The 21,266-nt window shown below is 43.1% G+C and overlaps 1 protein-coding gene across 3 annotated transcripts in view; it reads left to right on the plus strand.

Moving 5' to 3' along the window:
- Nucleotides 1-21,266, plus strand: part of FAM149B1 (family with sequence similarity 149 member B1) — a 641,735-nt gene that overhangs the window by 581,288 nt on the left and 39,181 nt on the right. For 2 of the 3 annotated variants that reach the window (XM_086922291.1, XM_086922292.1), the window contains exon 13: nucleotides 1,791-1,916. The exons of the other annotated variant lie outside the window; for it this stretch is intronic. In XM_086922291.1, coding sequence (XP_086778417.1) covers nucleotides 1,791-1,916 — 126 coding nt within the window. The remainder of the gene's footprint in view (nucleotides 1-1,790; nucleotides 1,917-21,266) is intronic. 3 annotated transcript variants of the gene reach the window in all.

Here is a 21,266-nt window from a genome sequence, read left to right on the forward strand (position 1 = left end):
ATCCACTATTCCCTGGTCTCAACCTCTCCCTTGGATCGCAGCACACCCTCTAGTGTTCCTTCCCTTGTCCTCTCCTGCTGAACCTCAAACCTCCAGAGGGAACCGGGTCCTCTCCTTTGTTCTCGCCCCTCCTCTCAGCCTCCCTCTTTGACGTTACTGTCCCTCTTCTCATGTTGCCGTTCAGACACGCTCGCTGTTGCTCCTTCCTTGGAACTAGTTACAAAGCAAAATGCAGTTGTCAGGTGTGAAAATGCAGCACGAGTAAAAGTGTGAGGGGAAATGCTCAGGAGTAGTTGAAATTAGGTCAGAATAAATGTGCAGCTACAGATTAAGACGCTCATTTAGACTCCAATGAAAACAAGCATTTGGAATGCAATAGGTCTCGCATTGACACAAGTCTGAGCTATTGACATTGTAAATAACAATGCCTTTTATTTATGTTTTTAAAAAGAAAACAAAAATAAAAGGCATTGTTATTTGCAATGTCAATAGCTCAAACTCGCTTCAATGCGAGACCTATTGCATTGCAAATGCTTGTTCTTCTTGTTTGTATCTATTCGGTTTAGACAACCGTAAAGAAGATTCATTTGAGTGAGTTTTCTCATGGGCAATGCCTTTTATTGGCAAGGTCTCACAGGTGATGACACTCATAAGCAAGGCAGATTTTTTATGTAAACCTATCACCAGGCACAAGGCTATATCCATAAACTTTTCATAGTAGCACCATGGAGCTGTGCAACTTCAATTGTAGATTTGAGAATTTTCCGAATTGGTGACATTACAGGTCCAATATTAGTTGTCATGTGTGTGATATTGGGGTTTTTTCTACAGCCTACAGACACAATATCTTGATGCACAAAAAGATATCTATGACTTTTTTCGGTTCTTTATAACGATTTTTGGCAAACTCTACCTTTTTTGATGGTCTATGCCCTTCTTGCAATTGTTGTGGCCTCCAGCATTCCACCAAATGCTGCTACTGTAACTGTAAATCTGCTGTTGCTAACTATATATGTACATACTCAAACATATACATATTCCCACTCCTCGCCTCTTAGAGTGACGTGAACACCCACCTAGATTTACACTGGACAGAGCTGTACACAGAACTCGCACACCTATATGTATTGACAAAGGCATGCATACAGACGTCTACAGAGGAACTATAGTCTAGTGCTACAGTAACACACATCCCTACCTTAGAGAAGCAGAAAAGGCCCACTCTAGCACAAATTACTGCTGAACAGTCTTGGCATTGGTAGTCCGTTGTGTCATTCCTTTGAACAGTAAGGGGCAAATAAATCTGTTTCTACAGCTTGTGTCTAAACTTGTGCTGTAAAATAAATGGTACAGTTTTTCAAGTAACTAGTCATTGTGGATAAGCCTAGCTCAGTTATCCCTTTCCCCTGGTCCAGTTTGCTAAAACACATACGAAGCGCACTAATGGGCTAAGAACAAGTAACTCAGCTAGATGGGCTCAAATACCCCAGTACCCTCTGCCCATCCAGCCTCCTGTCCGTGTCATATTCCCCCTGTTGATCATATTGCCTGATCTGGCACCATCTTAGAGCTTGGTAGAACCTCCAGTGTATCAGATTTATCTAGCAGAGTACCTTCATCGATGAGCAACAATCCTGAGATTATTCTCATGTGTGCCACATCATCCGTAGGCTTGTCTCTTTAGATTTATTCCAAGAGTAAGTGATTGAAAGCTTTCATCTAATATAATATTTTTCATCACCTTTTTCTAGGCACCCGAATAGCAATTCAAATGTTTATTATTTTGACAGATTCCATCAATATTGGAGTGACAGGGATCAGTTTAGAAAAGAGCTCATCTCGCATGACATCAAGTTTCCTCCATCCTCGGGGTATTTCTAAAGATGAGGAGCAGAAGGAAGATCATCCAATGCTTGGTGAGAAATGAGAAACAAAGTCTGACATATTTTTGGTATTCTAGCTTTTTTATATAGTTCTAGTAAGAATATCTATGAATACTGTGGCCCTCCTTAAGAGATATCCTGATTTCGGTGCAGGGACACTGTTAGCTGGTGGGAAACGTCAACTTTGTTGTTACAGGGAGGTTGTCAGGATTGAGGGGAGGATATGGCCTGGGTTGTGGAAGGAGCATTTTCCGTGGTACTGGATGGGTGGGCAAATGAAGGCTGTGCTGTGCCTTTGCTTGCAGCCCCTGACCCCTTCTGGTCTGGTGTTTTATGACCCAATAATTTCGGTGACAGAACCACAAGACCATTCGTTGTCTGATGGAGAAGTAGCCCAATAGGGGATGCCATACTCATGACGATAGCCCAAAGGGCTTTTATTTACAATGGAAAATGATGCTTGGGGGAAATACAACAAAGAAATATGTGACTAGAAAGGGTTATTGAGACGCACAAAGCAGTTCAAGGAAGTTTAATCTGAAGATAGTATGAAAGGGAAGAAAAAGAATCAGATATAGGTGTACTTTTTGATATTATGCAGCAGTACAGTGTGGTTTACGGAGCAAGTGTACTGGTGTAGAAAAGATGGCTTTGAGTAGTCACATCGGCTTCCGCTATAAATACAGTGAATATACAGAAATAATATGAACATAGGTATTGACGGTGCAGTTGCTCATAGTGGTAGCATGGATCACTCCTATCTAGTCTATGTTCCTAAGTCAGAAAATCCAACGGAATGGTGTGCAGGCTGACCTTTGTCTTTGGAGAAAGCAAGGAAATATTAAAATAAAAGTTTACTATATTTACTTGTGGACGGGCATTTCCACAGTTTGGTAAGAAATGCGCGAAGTACACAGATCCCAACAAATTCATTAGATAGATCATATAATGAAAAGCGCACAGCTGTGTCACAAAATTAAGGTACTCTCTCTTGTGATTCCCAGCTAGCAGTGATTATTACAGAGACATTTTTTAAACTGAAAGCTGGATGTTACTGAGATGGGACCCATGGTCAAAGAGACTTGCAGCTCAGTTTCGTACGTGCAGTGACTATTCACTCATGGGGCATAACCAGTCAGATAATAAAAAAATCTCTTAAGTGGAGAAGACAATCATGTAGTGTATTGAAGAAAAAAAACGGCTGCTTGGCATTTAGGACATTTCAGGTACCAGATGATATTTGCCAATAATATATGACCCCACAACCTAATCACAGTACATAGAGACAGTTAAATAAAAAAAGTTAACTTTATTCTTCTCTTCTAGAGTTGATTGCTGAACGCCAATACTCGCACACCATGAATTATTAAAATTATTATAAAAAAAGTATATCAACACAAAAAAGTGCAAGAAACCATGCCAAAAAAATGAACAATTTTTCACAAAATAATATAAGAAAATAAATCTGTTCTAAAAAGCCAATGTTACAGTATTTTTACAGTCTACATTAGACCATATTGGTTAATTTTCACAATTTTCAACTATTTTAAAAAAAAGAAAGACAACTGCCACTATTTTCAGAAAGTGACACGAAAAGTCTTTCAGGAAACATTTTTGATGGAATGAGGAAGGAAGCAAGGTAATAAAGCCCGATAGACTGCAGTCTAAAAGGCTAGAAAACTTTGCTGATCCTTTAAGGAAATGCACACCATCAGTATGCTAACATATACTAACAGAGACAATTTAGCTAGTTTTTTTCCCAGGTTCTGTTGACAGGATCCTTGAGCAATGATCTTGGCCTTTTTTCCAGCTATATTTTCTTAGGAAATTTTTCCATACCATTATAAAAATAGCAAAACTCAGCATCTTTTAAGGCTAAGTATTATTTTTCTATTTCCTGACTGAAAAATACTTATTTTACTTGAGAACACCACCTTTCTTTGTAAAATGCCCTTCATGTGGCAGAAAGAAGCCACACACAGCCCTTCATAGCATCTCCATTATGTGCAGCATCTTCTTGATATTCTTTGGCCCAAAGAAAGTGCTTTTTTAAAAAAAAAAAAAAAATGTCCTGAAGGACACTTAAGGACAGAATATACATCCGGCAATGAAAGTGCTAAGAATCTACTTCAGGATGATACGAGTGACAGATAGATGGGTCTTACGCCACCACTTCAAGAGGCTCTCCGCATGGAAGATCTGAAGAGAGGTCTCGTCAAGAGGAGAGGCAATGCCCCAGGTAGGAGTCTGTGATGTCAAGGACAGTTAGGACTGCCTTCAACATGCTCACTGTTGTGACAGGTTTCACACAAAGACCCCCCTGACATTGAGAAAGCCAAGAAAATAGACGTCTAAGCAAACACCTCCAAGTGGAATTACATTTCGCAGTACTTTACACTATCTTGGTGCATACATAAGAGAGAAGAAGGGTCCTGAGCTCTTTTGACTCTGCATACTCTAGGGCAGTATGCCCTAAAATGTGGGTTGTGACCCACTAGTGGATCACCGAAATGCGAAGCAATAAATAAAGATGCCTTTAAATTATGTATTTATCTTTTCAGATTTACTGCACTTCAAAGACAGAGCTCACATGTTAGGCTTTATCTTCTGACATAACTGCTGCTTATTTTTGTTACTTGGGGGTTAGTGTTTACAAATTCCTCTCACTTTGTGGTAAAAGTATAATCACCAGAGCTCAAGATCTTATTGCAAAAGGAGGCAACAGAGAAGGTCCCCCATTCCCAAAAATTAACAGGCATCGGTGGGGGGTGGGGGGGATGAAAAGCCCTCACAAGAACTCACCCTGTTTTAATCAAAACTGTGAACAAATGGGTAACAAATTGAAACTTTTTAAATGTCAGCTCTTCATTAGATCTACCCCCACCTACATCAAGAGAATTGGATGTGTGCAATAGATCAACACAATGCATATTTGAGATTTTTAGTAGGAAGCACTCAATGTTAATATAACGTCCTCCTCTTTGGACTCAAGCCAGAGCCAAGAACCTTTCCATAATGCTTGGCTACTCATCTCAGGAAGCAAGACTTTAGTTTATCCTTACTTTAATGACTGGCTTTTAAAGGTATCCTCATCTCAACAGGTTTAACAGCACTTCCAAATGAATGTGTACATTCTACAGCAGTTGTGTCTAAGGATAGGTCATGCAAATCCAGCATCCCCTATTCTTTATCCATCTGAAAAGTTACAACCTTCTAAAAACATTGTATTCAGCGGTCCATCAGATCTCTTCTTTCCTGGGCTCCATGGCACTGTGCAGCTTCCTGGTTCTGCATGCATGGCTTCGAAGTGGACCATTACAAGAGTGTCTCTGGCAACGTGAAAGACAAACTCTCAGAAGCTTCTATCCACTCCCTTGTTTGGTGGTGACAATCGGATAAGCTTTTAAAAGGAATCTTGTCTTTTCAAAATATACATTCGCAGACTATTGCAACTAATGTCACCCTCCTGTGACAAGGAACACCTGTGAATTCAATTTGTATATAAAGCTATGGGATGGCAATTTTACTTCACGTCCCAGCTACCTGCCTATTAGACACATAAACGCTGTACATTGCCTTGAAAAGCAGGGAGGGAGTCTCTCGAAGGTCAAACCATCTGGAACTGACTCATTGCCAGAGATCTTTACATTACAGCAGTTTGCCTCCTGGGAGATCCAAACTCAGAGACAGACTCCCTCAGGAGTATATTGTAAGAAAACCATGATGGAGTGCTAATCCACCATGTGCTGCATGACATCTTCTGTGAATGGGGGTTTCACCAGATAATTCTGTTCATGAAAAGAAGAAAACAGAACATGCTACAGATTGTACAAACTGGATGCTCTAGGGAATGCCGTTTGATAAACTGGTTAACGTTTTTGTATGTTTTTCCTCTAATTACTGATTATATCAGTCATAATCAAGTTTATAAGAGACAAAACTCAGATGATCCGGATTGCACTGTAGTAGCCAGAATCTTCTGCTCAGCATATGGAAATTCTTCTTTTCCCCTGGCTCCTGTCATTATATTTTCCTTGAGCTTGATGCTGTGCACAGACATCAAAATGTTTGTGAGCAAATTGTTGTGCTGGCCCTCTGAGGACACCCTGTGCATTCTGTATAACTCTGTTGGAGCCAACTCATTAAGGTCTAGAAGTCCCTGGAATATCTGCAGTATGTTGGTTGCACACTGCCCCCTATACACCTCACTGGCACCGCCTTCAAAATTCTTATGTGAATTCTCTTTGAGCAGCTCTCTGGATCCTCTTGTTTCTCCTGGGGAATCATATTGCCCTTCCAATGACACTGATTTGCAGGGTGTGCACCCGTTAAAGTTCCCTATTTATTTCCATCGTTTTAGTTCCCAGTGAAGTTCTCCCTTCTATAAACCCCTGAGAGAGGGCTTCCAAGAAATCTCGAATTCCAGAGACTGTCATCCTCGAGAGCAGTTTTCCACCTGTGACCACGTTTCTTCACCAGTGCCTGGATCAATAAGTTTTGTATATTACACCGCATTTCCCTTAATCCATTCCCTCCCAAAAATCATGATTCAGTGTCCCATCCAAGGATGCTCGGAGGTAGAGCTAATGGGAGCACCACAGAATAGTTCACTGGGGCCCTTCTTTAAATCACGAGCCTAGTGTGCTGTCTAAATGTTAATCCCTGCCCAGGAGTCCTCTAGGACCTTTATACCACCTTCAACCTTCAGGAGGACAAATCCGCTTTGCCCTGGTACAAAGAGTAGAGGACACAAACCACCAGCATGTTGACATCATTTATTTGTCCCTTCCTATACCTGCACTCTTCCCAGTGACAGTCCACATACTCTTGCGTTGTGCTCTTACTCAAGAGCCCTAGATCAAGATAGCACAAACCAGCCCCTGGCTTTCTTCTTGCGACCTCTTCTCTCTTCTAGCATATTGCTGATCAGTTTATTACATTGTATAGGACTGCCAGTGTACGAACTGTTTGTCTCAACAGTCCATCACCATGGTCAGGCCCATTTGCGCTTTGTCTATTTACATGATACACAGAGGTCCTGCAGTATATCTCCTGTGGGTTCCAGACTGAAAAAAGCCCCTGGCTCTGGCATACCAAGTCTGGTCCCCAGTTGTGGTGTCCTGCTGTGTACCTAACTCCATTTGGCCACTCTACTGCTGTAGCTGAAATGCTGGAAACACAGACTTTTCCTTTGAAACTTACCCTCTTTAGTTGTGTAGAAGTTGTTACCACCTCACACCATACCTTACCAAACCCCAAACATGGGGTTGGTCCACCTGCTTTTGCTCTCAGTGGCCGCGTCTCTCAATTTGGCAGCCATCCGACCTGCCCCAAAATGGGATTGCCAGGACTGTGCACAATTCAAGTGCCTATTCCAACTGCTCCCTTGCTTTGTTATATCATCTTATTGCCACAACAATACAACATCAGTAGATGTAACCCTCTCCAAGGTACTACAGCAGGACGCGTCTGTAGCTCAATGTCTCATTTCCCACACCCTGAGCGATCTGTGCTGTGCTAAACAGTGTTCTGTACAACCTCAATAATCTGCAGGTCATTGCTTTTTTGGATTTTCTGCAGCTGAGGTGTCATTGGTGCTGAATAAATGAAAGCAGCCCGGGACTCAAAAGGCCGCACCACCTGGAGTAGTCACTTTTCAAAAAGCTCCCATGTTTCCTGCCTCTAATGGCCAGCTGCTTAATGACAATACATAAAACTGTTCATAGAAAAAAAGAGAGGCAACAAATGCAGTTAATTGTGGAAAAGAAATAGGAAAAAATCAAAACTCGTAGGTCCTCAGCAATGGGGTAGAATACCCTTCATTTATTCAAAGTTCTTCAAAACCACTGTAAACACGCAACAAGCGCATTTTTGCCTAACACAGGCTTCATCAGCCAATGCAGAGGTGCCATTGGTATTTTGTATACTGCAATGTTTTCATTTTGCCAAGCATGAGTTTTGTTACATCAAATGGATGTTATGTTATGCCAATTTGTACTCACCAAGGAGGGTATCCTGGTGCTAGGTCTAGCCAAAGATGGCACCTAATGGGACTGAAAAGCCTGGTCTTCTGCTTCTTGCGGAATTAAAGAAGTGAGGAGGGTGCTGAGGTGTGGGTCTAGCCAAAGATGGCACCTAATGGGACTGAAAAGCCTGGTCTTCTGCTTCTTGGGGAATTCACGAAGTGAGAAGGGGGTGCTTTTGTGTAGTGGCAGGTCGTTCCAAACTTGAGGAGCGATGTATGAGAAAGCTCCATCTGCGAATTGCAAAATTCGGCCGTTTGCGATTCCTAAATCACTATTTGGGATGCATCAACAAAAAATTACAAGAAATCACAATTTTTTGCGATTTCGGAAAATGCGATTGCAATTAAGGAATCGCAATTTGCGATTCCTTAAATGCAATGCATGACACTTAAAAAAATTGCAATTTCGCAATTAGGAGGAAAAAATTACCATGAGGTTGGACCTCATGGTAATTTGCAAAAAATCTGAAAAATGCAATTTTGTGCATTTTTCAAACTGTCATGTTGTGCACACACATGCCCTTAGGGCATGTGTGTGCATAACATATGTGCATGGATTGTTTTCAGGGGTGCAACAGGGTGTCCTTTGGACACCCTGGCACCCTTGAAATCGCAATCTCAATTTGCGATTAGCTAATTGCGAATCGCAAATTGAGATTGTCTTCCCATTCATTCCTATGGGCCTTTTGGCCCATAGGAATCAATGGGAAGGGATTCCTTAATTGTGATTCGGAAATTGTGAATCGCAATGAAGGAAAAATAAGGAATCGCTAAGAAAATTGCGAATGTTTGATACATTGATGTTTGCGATTCCTTAATTGCGATTCCTTAATTTTCGCAATTAAGGAATCGCAAACGGCAACATTGATGCATGTACCTGATTATGTGTAAATCTATCCTGGAAATCCAACTTGGTGCCTCTCCTCCTAGACCTACGTTGGGCACCTCTGCTTATAGCTAATGTGCATCACTTCAGGAAGTTGGAATTGGAACCTTCTTCATGTAGAATATACATAAAAAATATCCTTGTCATAATGAACAGTTTTATACTCATGATGTAATTACTGGTGACCTTACATGTCACCTTATTGTTGACATTATTAATGACATCACTATGGATTCAGTGTCATTTCTTTGGATATGTGTAATTTAATGATGTTTTGTTGGTAAGTCCTTTTAGCAGGCAGTCAGTGATACATTTTTATTTAGATTTTTTTAAACCATATAAGATGAAACATGAAATTTGGTTAACAATTTGTGACACATTACTTCCTTTCAGGCAGCTGGTATGATTAAAATAGTTTAAAGCAACAATTGTACAATTCATATGAAGAGCTCAATATTGAACTAGTTGATAAAACGATATAAGACATTAATATATTTATACAATAATGCTTGTCCTATTTCATAAAATTTGCCAGCATTACCTATTGGACCATTTTTCAATAATGGCTATCCCCAAACACCAAGCAGTGTCTTTGCCAGAGTACATACAATGGCTTTGTTGATATCAATATCCTTAATACCTCTGTTTGGCACGTTAGAAGCAGGGATCTTCAAATCCGGATTATCCACTTCGTCCTGGGAGTTTTATAGGCTGTACAAAAGGCACAACAGAATTGCAAGCGCTAAGCAGACGGTTTCTGCCATTTGGAACAAATACATTGACCCGGAAAGTACCAAATCTGAATATTACATACAACCTCCTAGGAGAGTAATAAAATCAAAGTAATGTTCCTAAAAACAAGGGAATTTTATAATCCAGAAAGGCTATAGTTAGGGACCCTTGGTAGGAACTGATGATTTCTTTCTCTGGGCATTCGATCACCGTATAATCCCTTTATATTCTTTCGATAGTGGTTGGGAGCTCATCCTATCTTTAAAATGCTCTTCTAAACCGAGCAACAATTACATTGCATGTACACTGCCAATTCAGGAGATTTTACATTGACTGTCAGGAGAAAAGATCTCTTGCAGGACTGCACAATATGGTAATAATTCCTGGGTATACCAAAACCTCCACACTTATATCAATGGTCTGATATTTGCCTTTAAAGATACATTCTTCATCACCCAAGTCAATAAAGAGCAGGAGCAACAGAGTGCTTTGGAGAAAATTAATCAAAGATCTTAAAAGTATGTATTCAATTGAGGTGAGACCACTTGCCTGCAGGAAACCTCATAATTCAGCTCCATAAAGTGAGCCTCCTTAAGCTTTGACATTATAAATGTGGAGAGCTGGAGACACTGATCTAGATGTTTTTGAGTTAAAAATTCTAAGGATGCTGGTGATGAGGTTATGAAGTTTTGAACAGCTCATATGAATATGCTTCGCCAAAGACATGTTTGCCATACATTTTTTCCCCAAATACTTAAAATCAGATACCCTTTCAACATTTACTTCACCATGGATATTCTCCCGTAACAAGCGCTATATAAATACAAACCTTTTATTCCTCCTTTATCCTTCTGCTATCATTCCAAATAACTGACTAACCTATCCACCACTTAAAATGTACTTGCATGTATCACTATACTAATTCAACCCTAATCCTCTATGGGTCCCGGAGTAGTGTGCTACTTGCCAAAAAAGCGATTTGACGCCTCGTCTGGGGTAGTAAGCGCTATATAAATGCAAGTACAATACAATATGTTTTTTGATTTGGAGGAGTTTACCTCCAATCCTCGCGTAGTGCAGAACTCTTCAAAGCGGTCTGTCAGTTGTAACCCTCTAGGGGCTTTTAATACCAGCGGTGAATCGTCTGCAAAGAGTAACACGGGTCTTTGCAAGCCACAGGTTTTGGATAGTTGTTTACATACACACATTCAAATATGCAATGACATCATTTAGATACAGAGAAAATGTTTTCGGGCCAGAACGCATCCGTGCTGCAGTCCTTTTTAAAAAGAAATTATAGGGATGCTTTCTTTCACTTAGTCCTAATTACCCTACCACGCCTGGGCTTAGTTCTGATTGTGTATATGAATTATTACTGATAATATAATACTAGGAATACCCTTCCTCTCCTAAAACGCCCAGTGTTTTTCTGTGGGACTAGATCAGATGTGTCCAGAAAAGCAACGTACAGGTGACCCTCATTGAGAACTAAGTTTTCCATATATAAATGGAAGAATCTAAAAACCTAGTCAACAGTGGTAATATTTTTTGGAAGCCAGCCTGTAGAGTTGAAAGAATATTACTCTTATCCATCCAACATTACATTTTCTCAAGGACTTGGCAACAAATAACTTTTAGTAGACTGTCGATTGGGCTAATGTATCTGTAAATATGTGGGTTAACCCCGTCCCTATTTGTATGTCATGGAATTCTTTCAGTACCGTGCCAAGCACAGGGTATGCCAGTCCCCCCTAGTATAGCATTTGCTATAACGTTTCTTTAAGTTGCCCACCCATCAGGGTCCCTTAAGTAAACGTCCCTGGGTATTCCATCAGGGCCCGGTATTTACCTTGAACAATACGTATTAAAGCATGCAGAGTATCTTTGAACTCTATCAAAAGAAGTTCTGCATTCTAGGGCAGAGGTCAATCAATCAATCAATCACGTCATTTGTATAGCGCACTACTCACCCGGGAGGGTCTCAAGGCGCTGGGGGAGGGGAAAGTTACTGCTCGAACAGCCAGGTCTTGAGCTGCTTCCTGAAGGCGAGATGGTCTTGGGTTCGCCCAATGCTGGGTGGGGAGGGAGTTCCACGTCTTGGCTGCCAGGTAGGAGAAGGATCTTCCTCCGGCGGTGGCTCTGCGGATGCGTGGTACGGTGGCGAGTGCGTGGCCGGTCGATCGTAGCTGGCGGGTGGGCGTGTAGAAGGTCATGCGGTCGTTGAGGTACCTGGGGCCCAGGTCGTGGAGAGCCTTGTGTGCGTGGGTGAGGAGTCTGAACGTGATTCTCTTGCTGACGGGGAGCCAGTGAAGGTCTCTCAGGTGTCCGGTGATGTGGGTGTGTAGGGGGATGTCGAGGATGAGTCGAGCGGAGGCGTTCTGGATGCGTTGGAGTCTTTTTTGAAGTTTCGCTGTGGTTCCGGCGTAGAGGGTGTTCCCGTAGTCCAATCGGCTGGTGACGAGTGGCTGGGTGACGGTCTTCCTGGTTTCCGTGGGGATCCATCTGAAGATCTTGCGGAGCATGCGCAGGGTGTTGAAGCACAAGGATGAGACGGCGTTGACTTGTCTGGTCATTGACAGGGAGGAGTCCAGGATGAAGCCCAGGTTGCGTGCGTGGTCCGTCGGTATGGGAGCGGGGCCGGGGGCCACCAGGAGTCGTCCCAGGCGGAGGGTGATGATCCCAGGATGAGGACTTCCGTCTTGTCCGAGTTCAGTTTAAGGCGGCTGTTCCTCATCCAGTTGGCGACGTCTTTCATCCCTTCGTGTAGGTTGGCTCTGGCGGTGGTGGGGTCGCTGGTGAGGGAGAGGATGAGCTGGGTGTCGTCGGCATAGGAGATGATGTTGAGGTTGTGCTGGCGTGCAATGGCTGCGAGGGGGCTCATGTAGACGTTGAAGAGGGTTGGGCTGAGTGAAGATCCTTGTGGTACGCCGCAGATGACTTCGGAGGCCTCGGATCTGAAGGAAGGAAGGCGGACTCTCTGGGTTCTTCCGGTGAGGACCGAGATGATCCACTCCAGCGCTTTTTCTCGAATTCCGATGTTGCTGAGGCGCTTCGCTAGAGTTCGGTGGCAGACGGTGTCGAATGCCTCAGAGAGGTCCAGGAGGATGAGGGCCGCTGTTTCCCCATTGTCGATCAGGGTTCTGATGTCGTCGGTGGCTGCGATCAGGGCTGTCTCGGTGCTGTGGTTGGCCCGAAACCCGGACTGCGAGGGGTCGAGGGATCCGTTCGTCTCGAGGAAGGCGGCCAGCTGTTTGTTGACGGTCTTCTCGATGACTTTGGCCGGAAAAGGAAGGAGCGAGATGGGACGGTAGTTCTTGAGGTCGGTGGGGTCCGCCGTTGGTTTCTTCAGGAGGGCGGTCAGCTCGGCGTGCTTCCAGCTCTCCGGGAAGGTGGCGGTGTGGAAGGAGGAGTTGATGGTGTCTCGGAGATGGGGTGCGATGGTGGCGTCGGCTTTGTTGAAGACGTGGTGTGGGCACGGGTCGGTTGGTGATCCGGAGTGGATGGAGTTCATCGTGCGGGTGGTGTCTTCGGTGCTGATCGGGGTCCAGTTGCAGAGGGTGGTGGTGGCGGGCGTTGGTTCGGTGGTAGGGTGCGTGGTCTGTGCGTCGAAGCTGTTGTGTATGTCGGCGATCCTGTGGTGGAAGAACGAGGCGAGTGAGTTGCAGAGGTCTTGCGAGGGAGTGATGTTGTTGTTTCCGGCGCTGGGGTTGGAGAACTCTTTGACGATGCTGAAGAGTTCCTTGCTGTCGTGGGTGTTGTTGTCCAGTCGTTCTTTGAGTGGCGTCTTGGTGGCGCGGATCAGCTGATGGTGTTTGCGGATGGCGTGCTTGAGGGCGGTCCTGTTGTCTGTGGTGTGGTCGAGCCGCCAGGCTTTCTCGAGGGTGCGGCAGTTCTTCTTGGATTCCTTGAGTTCGTCGGTGAACCAGGGGGTTTTCTTGCTGCCGTGTCTGCTGGGAGGGTCCTATTCATTGAAGTGCTTTTCAGCTGGTGTTTTCCCTAGTGTACTTGTAAAGCTACACCAAATTATTATATCAAATTTTCAGTTTAATACTATTATCTGTAGTTTTCTGCATGTTATGGCTCACGCTCGCCCCTATGTGCCAGAACGTTCTGCTATAGTTGTCATTTACTAATATGAGTAGCTCCAGCCACAATTGCTAATCCCACTCCCTCCAAGCCACTTCCTTTGATGATTTGTATGCTTTCCCAGCTTATTTTACAAGTATCAGTTTTTTTCTTTTTATTGCCTGCACTAGATTGCCTTTCGACTCTTTTGCATTCCTCATTAAACCACGGGCAACTTAAATAAGCATTTGTAGGAGTAGGTGTTATATTTCTCTGGAAATGTTTTCTTAAGGAAGTACATAAGTTGGAGTGTAATGTCGCCAAGGCATTGAGATTATAGCTGGTGTTAGATGCTTCAATTGCTTGGACTTTGGTCGCAATCAGATCTCTGTGTATATTGACCAACACTTCATCTGTCATTCTGCTATGGCCCATTTGATAGATTGTTTGTAATTCTCTAGTTAGCGACTGACAGCCTGGTCTCTGACAATCCCTAATAATATCCTTCATAGTAAGTTGCAAGTCATTATGGTCTCTATCCCAGCAGTCTGTTACCTTCATGTAAATCACATCTCTTTAAAAGCAGAGATCAACCAAGATGTAGTCTGTCCTACTTGTACAAGTGTTCTTGTTAAAGATGTTGCAACCACTGATTTCAGAACGGGCGCAAAGGTAACAGGCGGCCCTAAGTCCCTGTACCATTGTTAGGGAAGTAAGGTGCAGGGAAGAAGAGGGCAACTATTGATATTAAGGTTGGACTTCGATATGCGGAATAGCCCATTTCCTATTTTCCGCCTCTGTGATTGTTCCTTTGTTGCTATGTAGAGGTTCAATGGTGATGTTAAAACCACCTGCTACAATGGTAGGTCCTAGTTCAGAACTCATGTCTCAATGTAGCTCAGATTGTTTTAACAATTCAGATTCCCCTCAGCCCGTACAGTTCGATAATCATTTTTAGGGGTTACATGTGTGTACCCTCAGGGGGTAACAGTGACTTCCAAGATGACACAGGAATTTATATTTAATTATTTGATTTTTCAATTTAATGAGATTTTTATCCAGATTGCTAGTCCCCCATGTGGTAGGCCTGCGCTCCTAATGAGCTGGGAGGCGGTACTTGATGTACTTGGATATAAATATCAGTGTAGTGCCCACAGTATCTTGAGAAATGCAGATGTCATGCTGGTCTATAAATTAACCCCATTCTGGTAGCAATCCCTTTGAATTTATTCCTGCTCGATCCGGGGACAGTATGTTCAAAGTATCAATCTGTATTTCCACTTGGTCACTCACCTGACTAGTACACCCTTGGTGCAGTACCTTATGGATTCACATCACTCTGATGCACTACGGTTTGGGTTATTGAAAAATACTCTTTTGCATCGAACAGTACTTGAGTGCTGGATAGGTTGATGGTAGCTGCTCTTACTCTAGTCACTCAAACAGTCTGTGTTCGCCCTGAAACCTGTGCTACGGAAAAACTAGTGTGTGGCCTATATATATACTTAAACTGAATCTGGGAATTTACAATGGAGCTCTTGGAAAGATCTAACCCGATAGGCCTATCAAATAATGTATTACTTTTTAACCATAGTTTAACATAATCAAAAAGATTTGCATTGGGAGACAACTGAGGATATAGCCTGGCCCACAAAATATCGGAGTGTATCACCAAGTAGCATTAGGGACTGAACATATCCGATGGGTGCGTTTATTTATTAGGGAGTCTTCATCCTCATAGCTGTGGGAGATGGTTTTAGCTACATTTACCATGAATTAGGAAGATTTCTCAACTTCACAATTATTCATCTGGTTCCCGCCCAGGGCCCTGGTTGGTCAAGATTTTTAGCTTAAAGTGCTCCTTATACCGCGATCCACAACCTACCTTCAAGGGGTGATTTAAATGCTCCTTAATTCAAAGGACTGAGTCACTGTTGCCCACAAGTGAGTCCCACTGGTTCAACTTTCTTTTCTGTGGCATAGGATCCTTCTTGTTGCAAGTGAAGGTAACTGCTCTAGTGTATTTATCCCTGAATCCGAGTACTCTGCTCCACTCCCGCCAGTTCTGTATGCACATGGACAATCTCTTAATTCTGCAAGTGATCTCTCTTAGGCTGCACATAAGGGACATGCAGATCCTTTCTAAGCTCATTAACAGTGCGCGACTGCCGCCCCATTTATCTCGATCACCTCCTCCTTCAAGCATTTTCCTGTGTTAGTTGAGGCTACTGCATCGACCATGTCAGTCAGGACAGGCAAGCTGATTCCCCTTTACTTTGAGTGGGTATCCGTGACTTTTTTCAACTCAACCTTATTGTGTTCTAAAGGAGTAAATCTGTTTTTACAAATATTTGTAGGCTCAAAAGGAATACCTAGAGGTGCAGCTGGAGGGTGAAGGGAGTCTCTTGCTCGTAGCCCTGTTTTAGATTGGTTTACACCATTTGTGATGTATCTTGTCTTTGATTGACTGCAGATGTACATATTGCCTTGGTTCTTAAATATAACAGACACCCAGGGGATGTTTTCAGGGATACAAAACCAGATGCCTTGTTTAACACTGTTTCTACCTCCTAAATGAGCGTAAATGTAATTTCAATAATAGTTGCTCTTCTTTGCCTTTTTTTTCTTACATAGAAAAGTAGTCAAAAGAGTAGTTATAGCACCACCCTGCACTAGGGCCCCTCCCAAATACACTCAAAACCCCAAAGGACAGACAAAACGTCTTCACAGTAGTATCTGATGTCTGGAGACTGATGCATAATTCAGACATAGAACTGAAGATAGTCTTGGCATTAGACTGCAGTGAAGGCAGAAAAAAAGAGTGCCCAGAAGGAAAAGTACCAGTAAATCACAAGAATAACCCATAATGAATGCTGTAGAACAAGTACATGGAAGGTAAAAAGAATTAATTGAAGGAGAGATGAACACAACAGAAAACATACTTAAAAATAAGGAAAAAAGATTGCTGCATCATAGGAAACAACCATCTTGCCTTTCAATAAACTGATAGAGATACAGACTTAGGTAACATGCAGGGACACTGCACTCTTTATTGTTGGTCACAGCTCTGCTCGCCCCTGTAAGGTTATAGTTTTTTTTCTGGCCATTCCCTCATGCTGCTGAATGTGTAGGTGCTCCATGCTGCCACTAGTCTCCGGAGTATCAAACGTGACTAGAATTGGAAATGTGCCAGAGAGGAATACAGAAGCCATGCTGTAGGGAATCCAGCTATGATATTGTGCAAGCATTGTCCTCTGCCTGGAAGAAGGGACACAAGACACCAAAACTGGGTCACACTTGCACAAAGCAGTCAGTTCCATCCAAGCCAGGAGCATAACACAATGGTGTGAACCCTGTTTGAAAATGTTCCCCTGGGAGGCACACAGCCCTTGGCCTGGCTGTTCAGAGGAAATCAAGCCATCAGGCTCACATGAATCTTCGCAGTCAAAAATGACAAAAAATAACTTACCTTTAAAGATTTTTCTAGGATTTTTTTTAACCTACCTTGTGACCAACCTCTTGTGCGGCCAACCCCAGCTGTGCACAACAACAGAATTTGGCCGCAAGTCCCGGTACATGACCGGGCTTGCATCCAGTCTCCCTTAAAAACAGCCTTCAGCCATGTACATCGGGCGTTAGCTGCATGCTGTTCACCCATGCATATTAGATTGTGGGTTCAGGTGCTTTGCCAGCCCACATGCCACTAACCAGTGTATACAAATGGGGATGATGGACGGAGCGTTTGAGCAAATCACTCACCCCCAGCCAACTGATCTGGGTTTAATCCATCATCATTCTTTAGCTCACTCCACCACCCCAGTTCAGACATGGCCATATGCAAATCATTCAGACCCTGTGCCTCATGGGAACAGTCTAGCCCGAACTGCCAAGCCATGTCTTCCCTGGACCGAAAACAAGCATCCTGGGACTGGTTTCGGGTTCATAACCCTCATCAGCCAGGCTATCTTGAATCCAGTGGCAAAGTGAGCAAGGGACCCAGGTTTGGGCGAACAAAGCTATACCAAAGGGGATGATGGACGGAGCGTTTGAGCAAATCAAACACTCACCCCCAGTCAACTGATCTGGGGGTGACTGTTCTGTCTATCAATTGTTGTTTATGCATTTGTCACCCCAAGTGGGACAGATATGCCCAGACGTGAGTCCCGTGCTCTCCATGCCACTGCAATCAAGCTATCCAGGCTGATGAGGGCTGAAAGACGAAACCACCCCTTGGATGCTTGTTTCCAGTTCAGGGAGGACCTGGCTTGGCAGTTCGGGCTGGACTGTTCCCATGGGGCACAGGGTCAAGACTGATTTGCATATGACTGGGTTCAAACTGGAATGGCATGGTGAGCAAAAAAATTATGGATTTAGGCCCAGATCTCTGTACTGGGATGAATGTATGACATTGTTCTGCATTCTGTCCATCAATTGTTGTTTTTGCATTTGTCACCCAGAGTGGGACGGGTATGCTCAGACGTGAGTCCCGTGCTCTCCATGCCACTGGAATCAAGCTATCCAGGCTGATAAGGGCTGAAAGCCCGAAACCGGACGTTGGATTCTTGTTTCCAGTTCAGGGAGGACCTGGCTTGGCAGTTCGGGCTGGACTGTTCACATGGGGCATAGAGTCAAGACTGATTTGCCTATGGCTGGGTTCAAACTGGAATGGCATGGTGAGCAAAAAAACGATGGATTTAGGCCCAGATCTCTGTACTGGGGTGAATGTATGACATTGTTCTGCATTCTGTCCATCAATTGTTGTTTTTGCACTAACCAGTGTATGTCCTTAGACTCAACATAGTAAGCCGTGGGCTTTGGTCCTTAGCTCTTCTTCAGCTCCTCAGTCACATGGCAACAGCAGACTCTAAGAACTATTATTCTGCTGCCTTTTCAGATAAAAGTTGGTATGGGAAAATGAAGAGGTCTGGATTGTATATTGTGCCCATTAGCCTAGTCAGCATGTTAAGGTCCCATATTCGCATACAACTTGTATATTTTAATCTACAAATACTGCTCTTAAGTATGCCTTCTCGTAATCCAGCCTCAAATCTTTAAACTAGTAGATAGTTGTCTCATCTTTAAATGATTGGATTGCAAAAGGATTCTTTATTTCTTGCCTTGTGTAACCACATATCAGATTTAATACATTAAAAGATATTTGGAAAAACATAGTTTTGTTGTATTCTGGAATGCTACTAATGTGAGGAGGAGTGTTTTCACTTGTGGGTGTGTTTTTTAAAGTCCTCTTTAGCTTCAGAGGCAGGTTACAACCTAACGAGGATGCCCTTGACATCTTAATTTTCTTCTGCGTAATGAGTCCTTACAGAATCATTCCTGTGCCCAGAATCTTGCGAGCACTGTTGGCTTGATCATCAGACTTCTAGTGCAGGATTGTCTAGCTCCCAATTCTGACAGCTGGATCATAAGTCCTCTGTTTTTCTACTTAAGTGGGACTCCCTGTCCATTTCACATATTTTATCCACAGTTTTCAGCCGCTCATAAATAGTAGGGGATTGCATCTTAACTATTTTATGAAAATCCCTCTTCTTTCAATAAGTATCAAGTAGAATAGTAGCCTGTGAAGAGCTGCAGGGATGCATTCATTAAGCTACGTGTCAGTGCTGAAGATAATCAGTAAAAGCTTTCCTTAATACTGAGTGACAGTATTTCTGATACAACAACTCCTACATCATTCCAGTAATTTTATAGCACTGGCGTGCTTACAAACGTGGAGGTCGTTGGCACTATTTCCTCCACACCAACTACATCTGGGCGAGTCCTCTTTAACAAATCGTGTTAACTTTTCCGGTGCCAAGTAGTTCTTGGATAGAGTGTAAACATGACTTTATTTTTATGGTGACAGATTTCACATTGGAATAATATTGCTCTGTGGCTTTGGGTTTGACAAGTAATCTTCCCAGGGATGCTCCGGAATCCATGATGCTAATTAGAGGTACTTAAACCTTGAAAGCTCACCATTGGTTATATCCCTGAGCTCCTCCCATGAAATAAGTTCCTGGCCTTCTCGTAGTTGTTCTGACAAAGTTAAAATTGCTGTTAGTAATAGTTTATCATAAAAGAGTGCAGGGGTACCAGGGGAGTTCCAAATAGGGCCAAATGTTGAATAATAATCCAATACCTTTCTCATATTTGCCATCTGAATAGGTGTGCATCATGAAAATGTCAGAGTTAACCTTTCTGGCTGCCTTTAGAGTGTAGCCAGTTGGATGAGGGCTCGTCTGAAGCTAAACGTTGATAAAACAGAGATTCTGCTTTTTTGAGGTGCCCACAATATTTGGGACCCTTCATGGTGGCCAGGGTCCTTGGGACCAGCCCCTTAGCAAACAAAAATGATAAGAAATCCAGGGTTCTTGATTGATGAGTCCTTAACAATGTATGAGCAAGTTCATGCTATATGTGGCAAATGTTAAGGCCTGTTAAAACTTCTTAAGAAATTGTTCTACTGGATTCCAGTTGATTGACATAGAACCATAATCCAGTCCCTTGTGGTAAGCAGACTGGACTATGGAAATGCACTCTACTTTGGGATGTTTGCCAATCTTTTTCCCCACCTGCAGGTGATTCAAAATATGGCTGCTAAACTTATATGCATCCAAGACAGCTTCATCTCGGCTTCTGCCTGTTGCATCGCTACCTATTCATTTGAGGGCTAAATTAAAATTTTTGTGCCATGCACATAGGACCCTTCACAACACACGTCCTGTGATCCTCCTATCTAAAATGGAGTTTTATACCCCCAAAAGAAATTTGAGATTTGTGAATCTTGCTCATGCTTAACTAAGCAGTTGATAAAAAGCAAGAACTAAGGGTCATTCTTTCACCCATCTAGCCACAGCCCAGTGGAATCTACTGCCTCTGGATGTCCGCTGCACTAATGACTTTATTGGATTCAGAAAGAAGCTCAAAACTGGTCTCTTTCAAAAATCAGACTATTCTCTTTCTTATATAGTACTTCTTTCTATAACACATGGCTAGCCAAAGTGACGTAATATCCCCTTCGGTTTGAGTGTCAAACTTTATAAAAATGGGGAAAAAAAATGTTGTGCCATATTGCTAAACAGTCTCTAAGCAATTCAGGCACCCCCTCTTGAAGAATTTTGGGTTTCCAAATTCATATAAGAACTTTTCCCACCCAAATTCCCTATTAGGCAGGAATATTGCATCCCTCAACAGGTCTCATCAGGATTTGAAAGTGAAGATTTACAGTTCTTAGGTTTAAATCTTTTTATTAAGAGCAGCACCATCAAGACAAAACATACACTGCACAGGTTATGCGGTTCAGTAGTGACAGAAAGCGAATGGAAGTTAAGTACAACCCCAAGGGGAGCGAACGTGATAATCAATGGCCAACTGGACTAGCAAAGGTGTATAAAGACTATATGTGTAGCTATTATCCCCAACAAGAAAGCCCTCCCCCTTACCTCCCTCCATCACCCCCCAACACCCCCCCCACCCCCGCCCCCTTGTCCAGTGCTCATATTTGCCAACTCGTTGTTCCCACACACCCGATCTTGAGCGATCCATCCTCTGTATTCCTTAGAAGTCTGCCTTTTTGGGTTCTGTAAGTCTCAACAGCCGAAGGTATCTCGGGCAGGTGAGCTCCCTGAATTCAGTGAACAACAGAGAGTGAAACGGTTGCCAGAGGTCGTCAAAT

The sequence above is a fragment of the Lissotriton vulgaris genome, chromosome 5 (assembly GCF_964263255.1).
Source record: "Lissotriton vulgaris chromosome 5, aLisVul1.2, whole genome shotgun sequence".
Lineage (NCBI taxonomy): Eukaryota > Metazoa > Chordata > Amphibia > Caudata > Salamandridae > Lissotriton > Lissotriton vulgaris.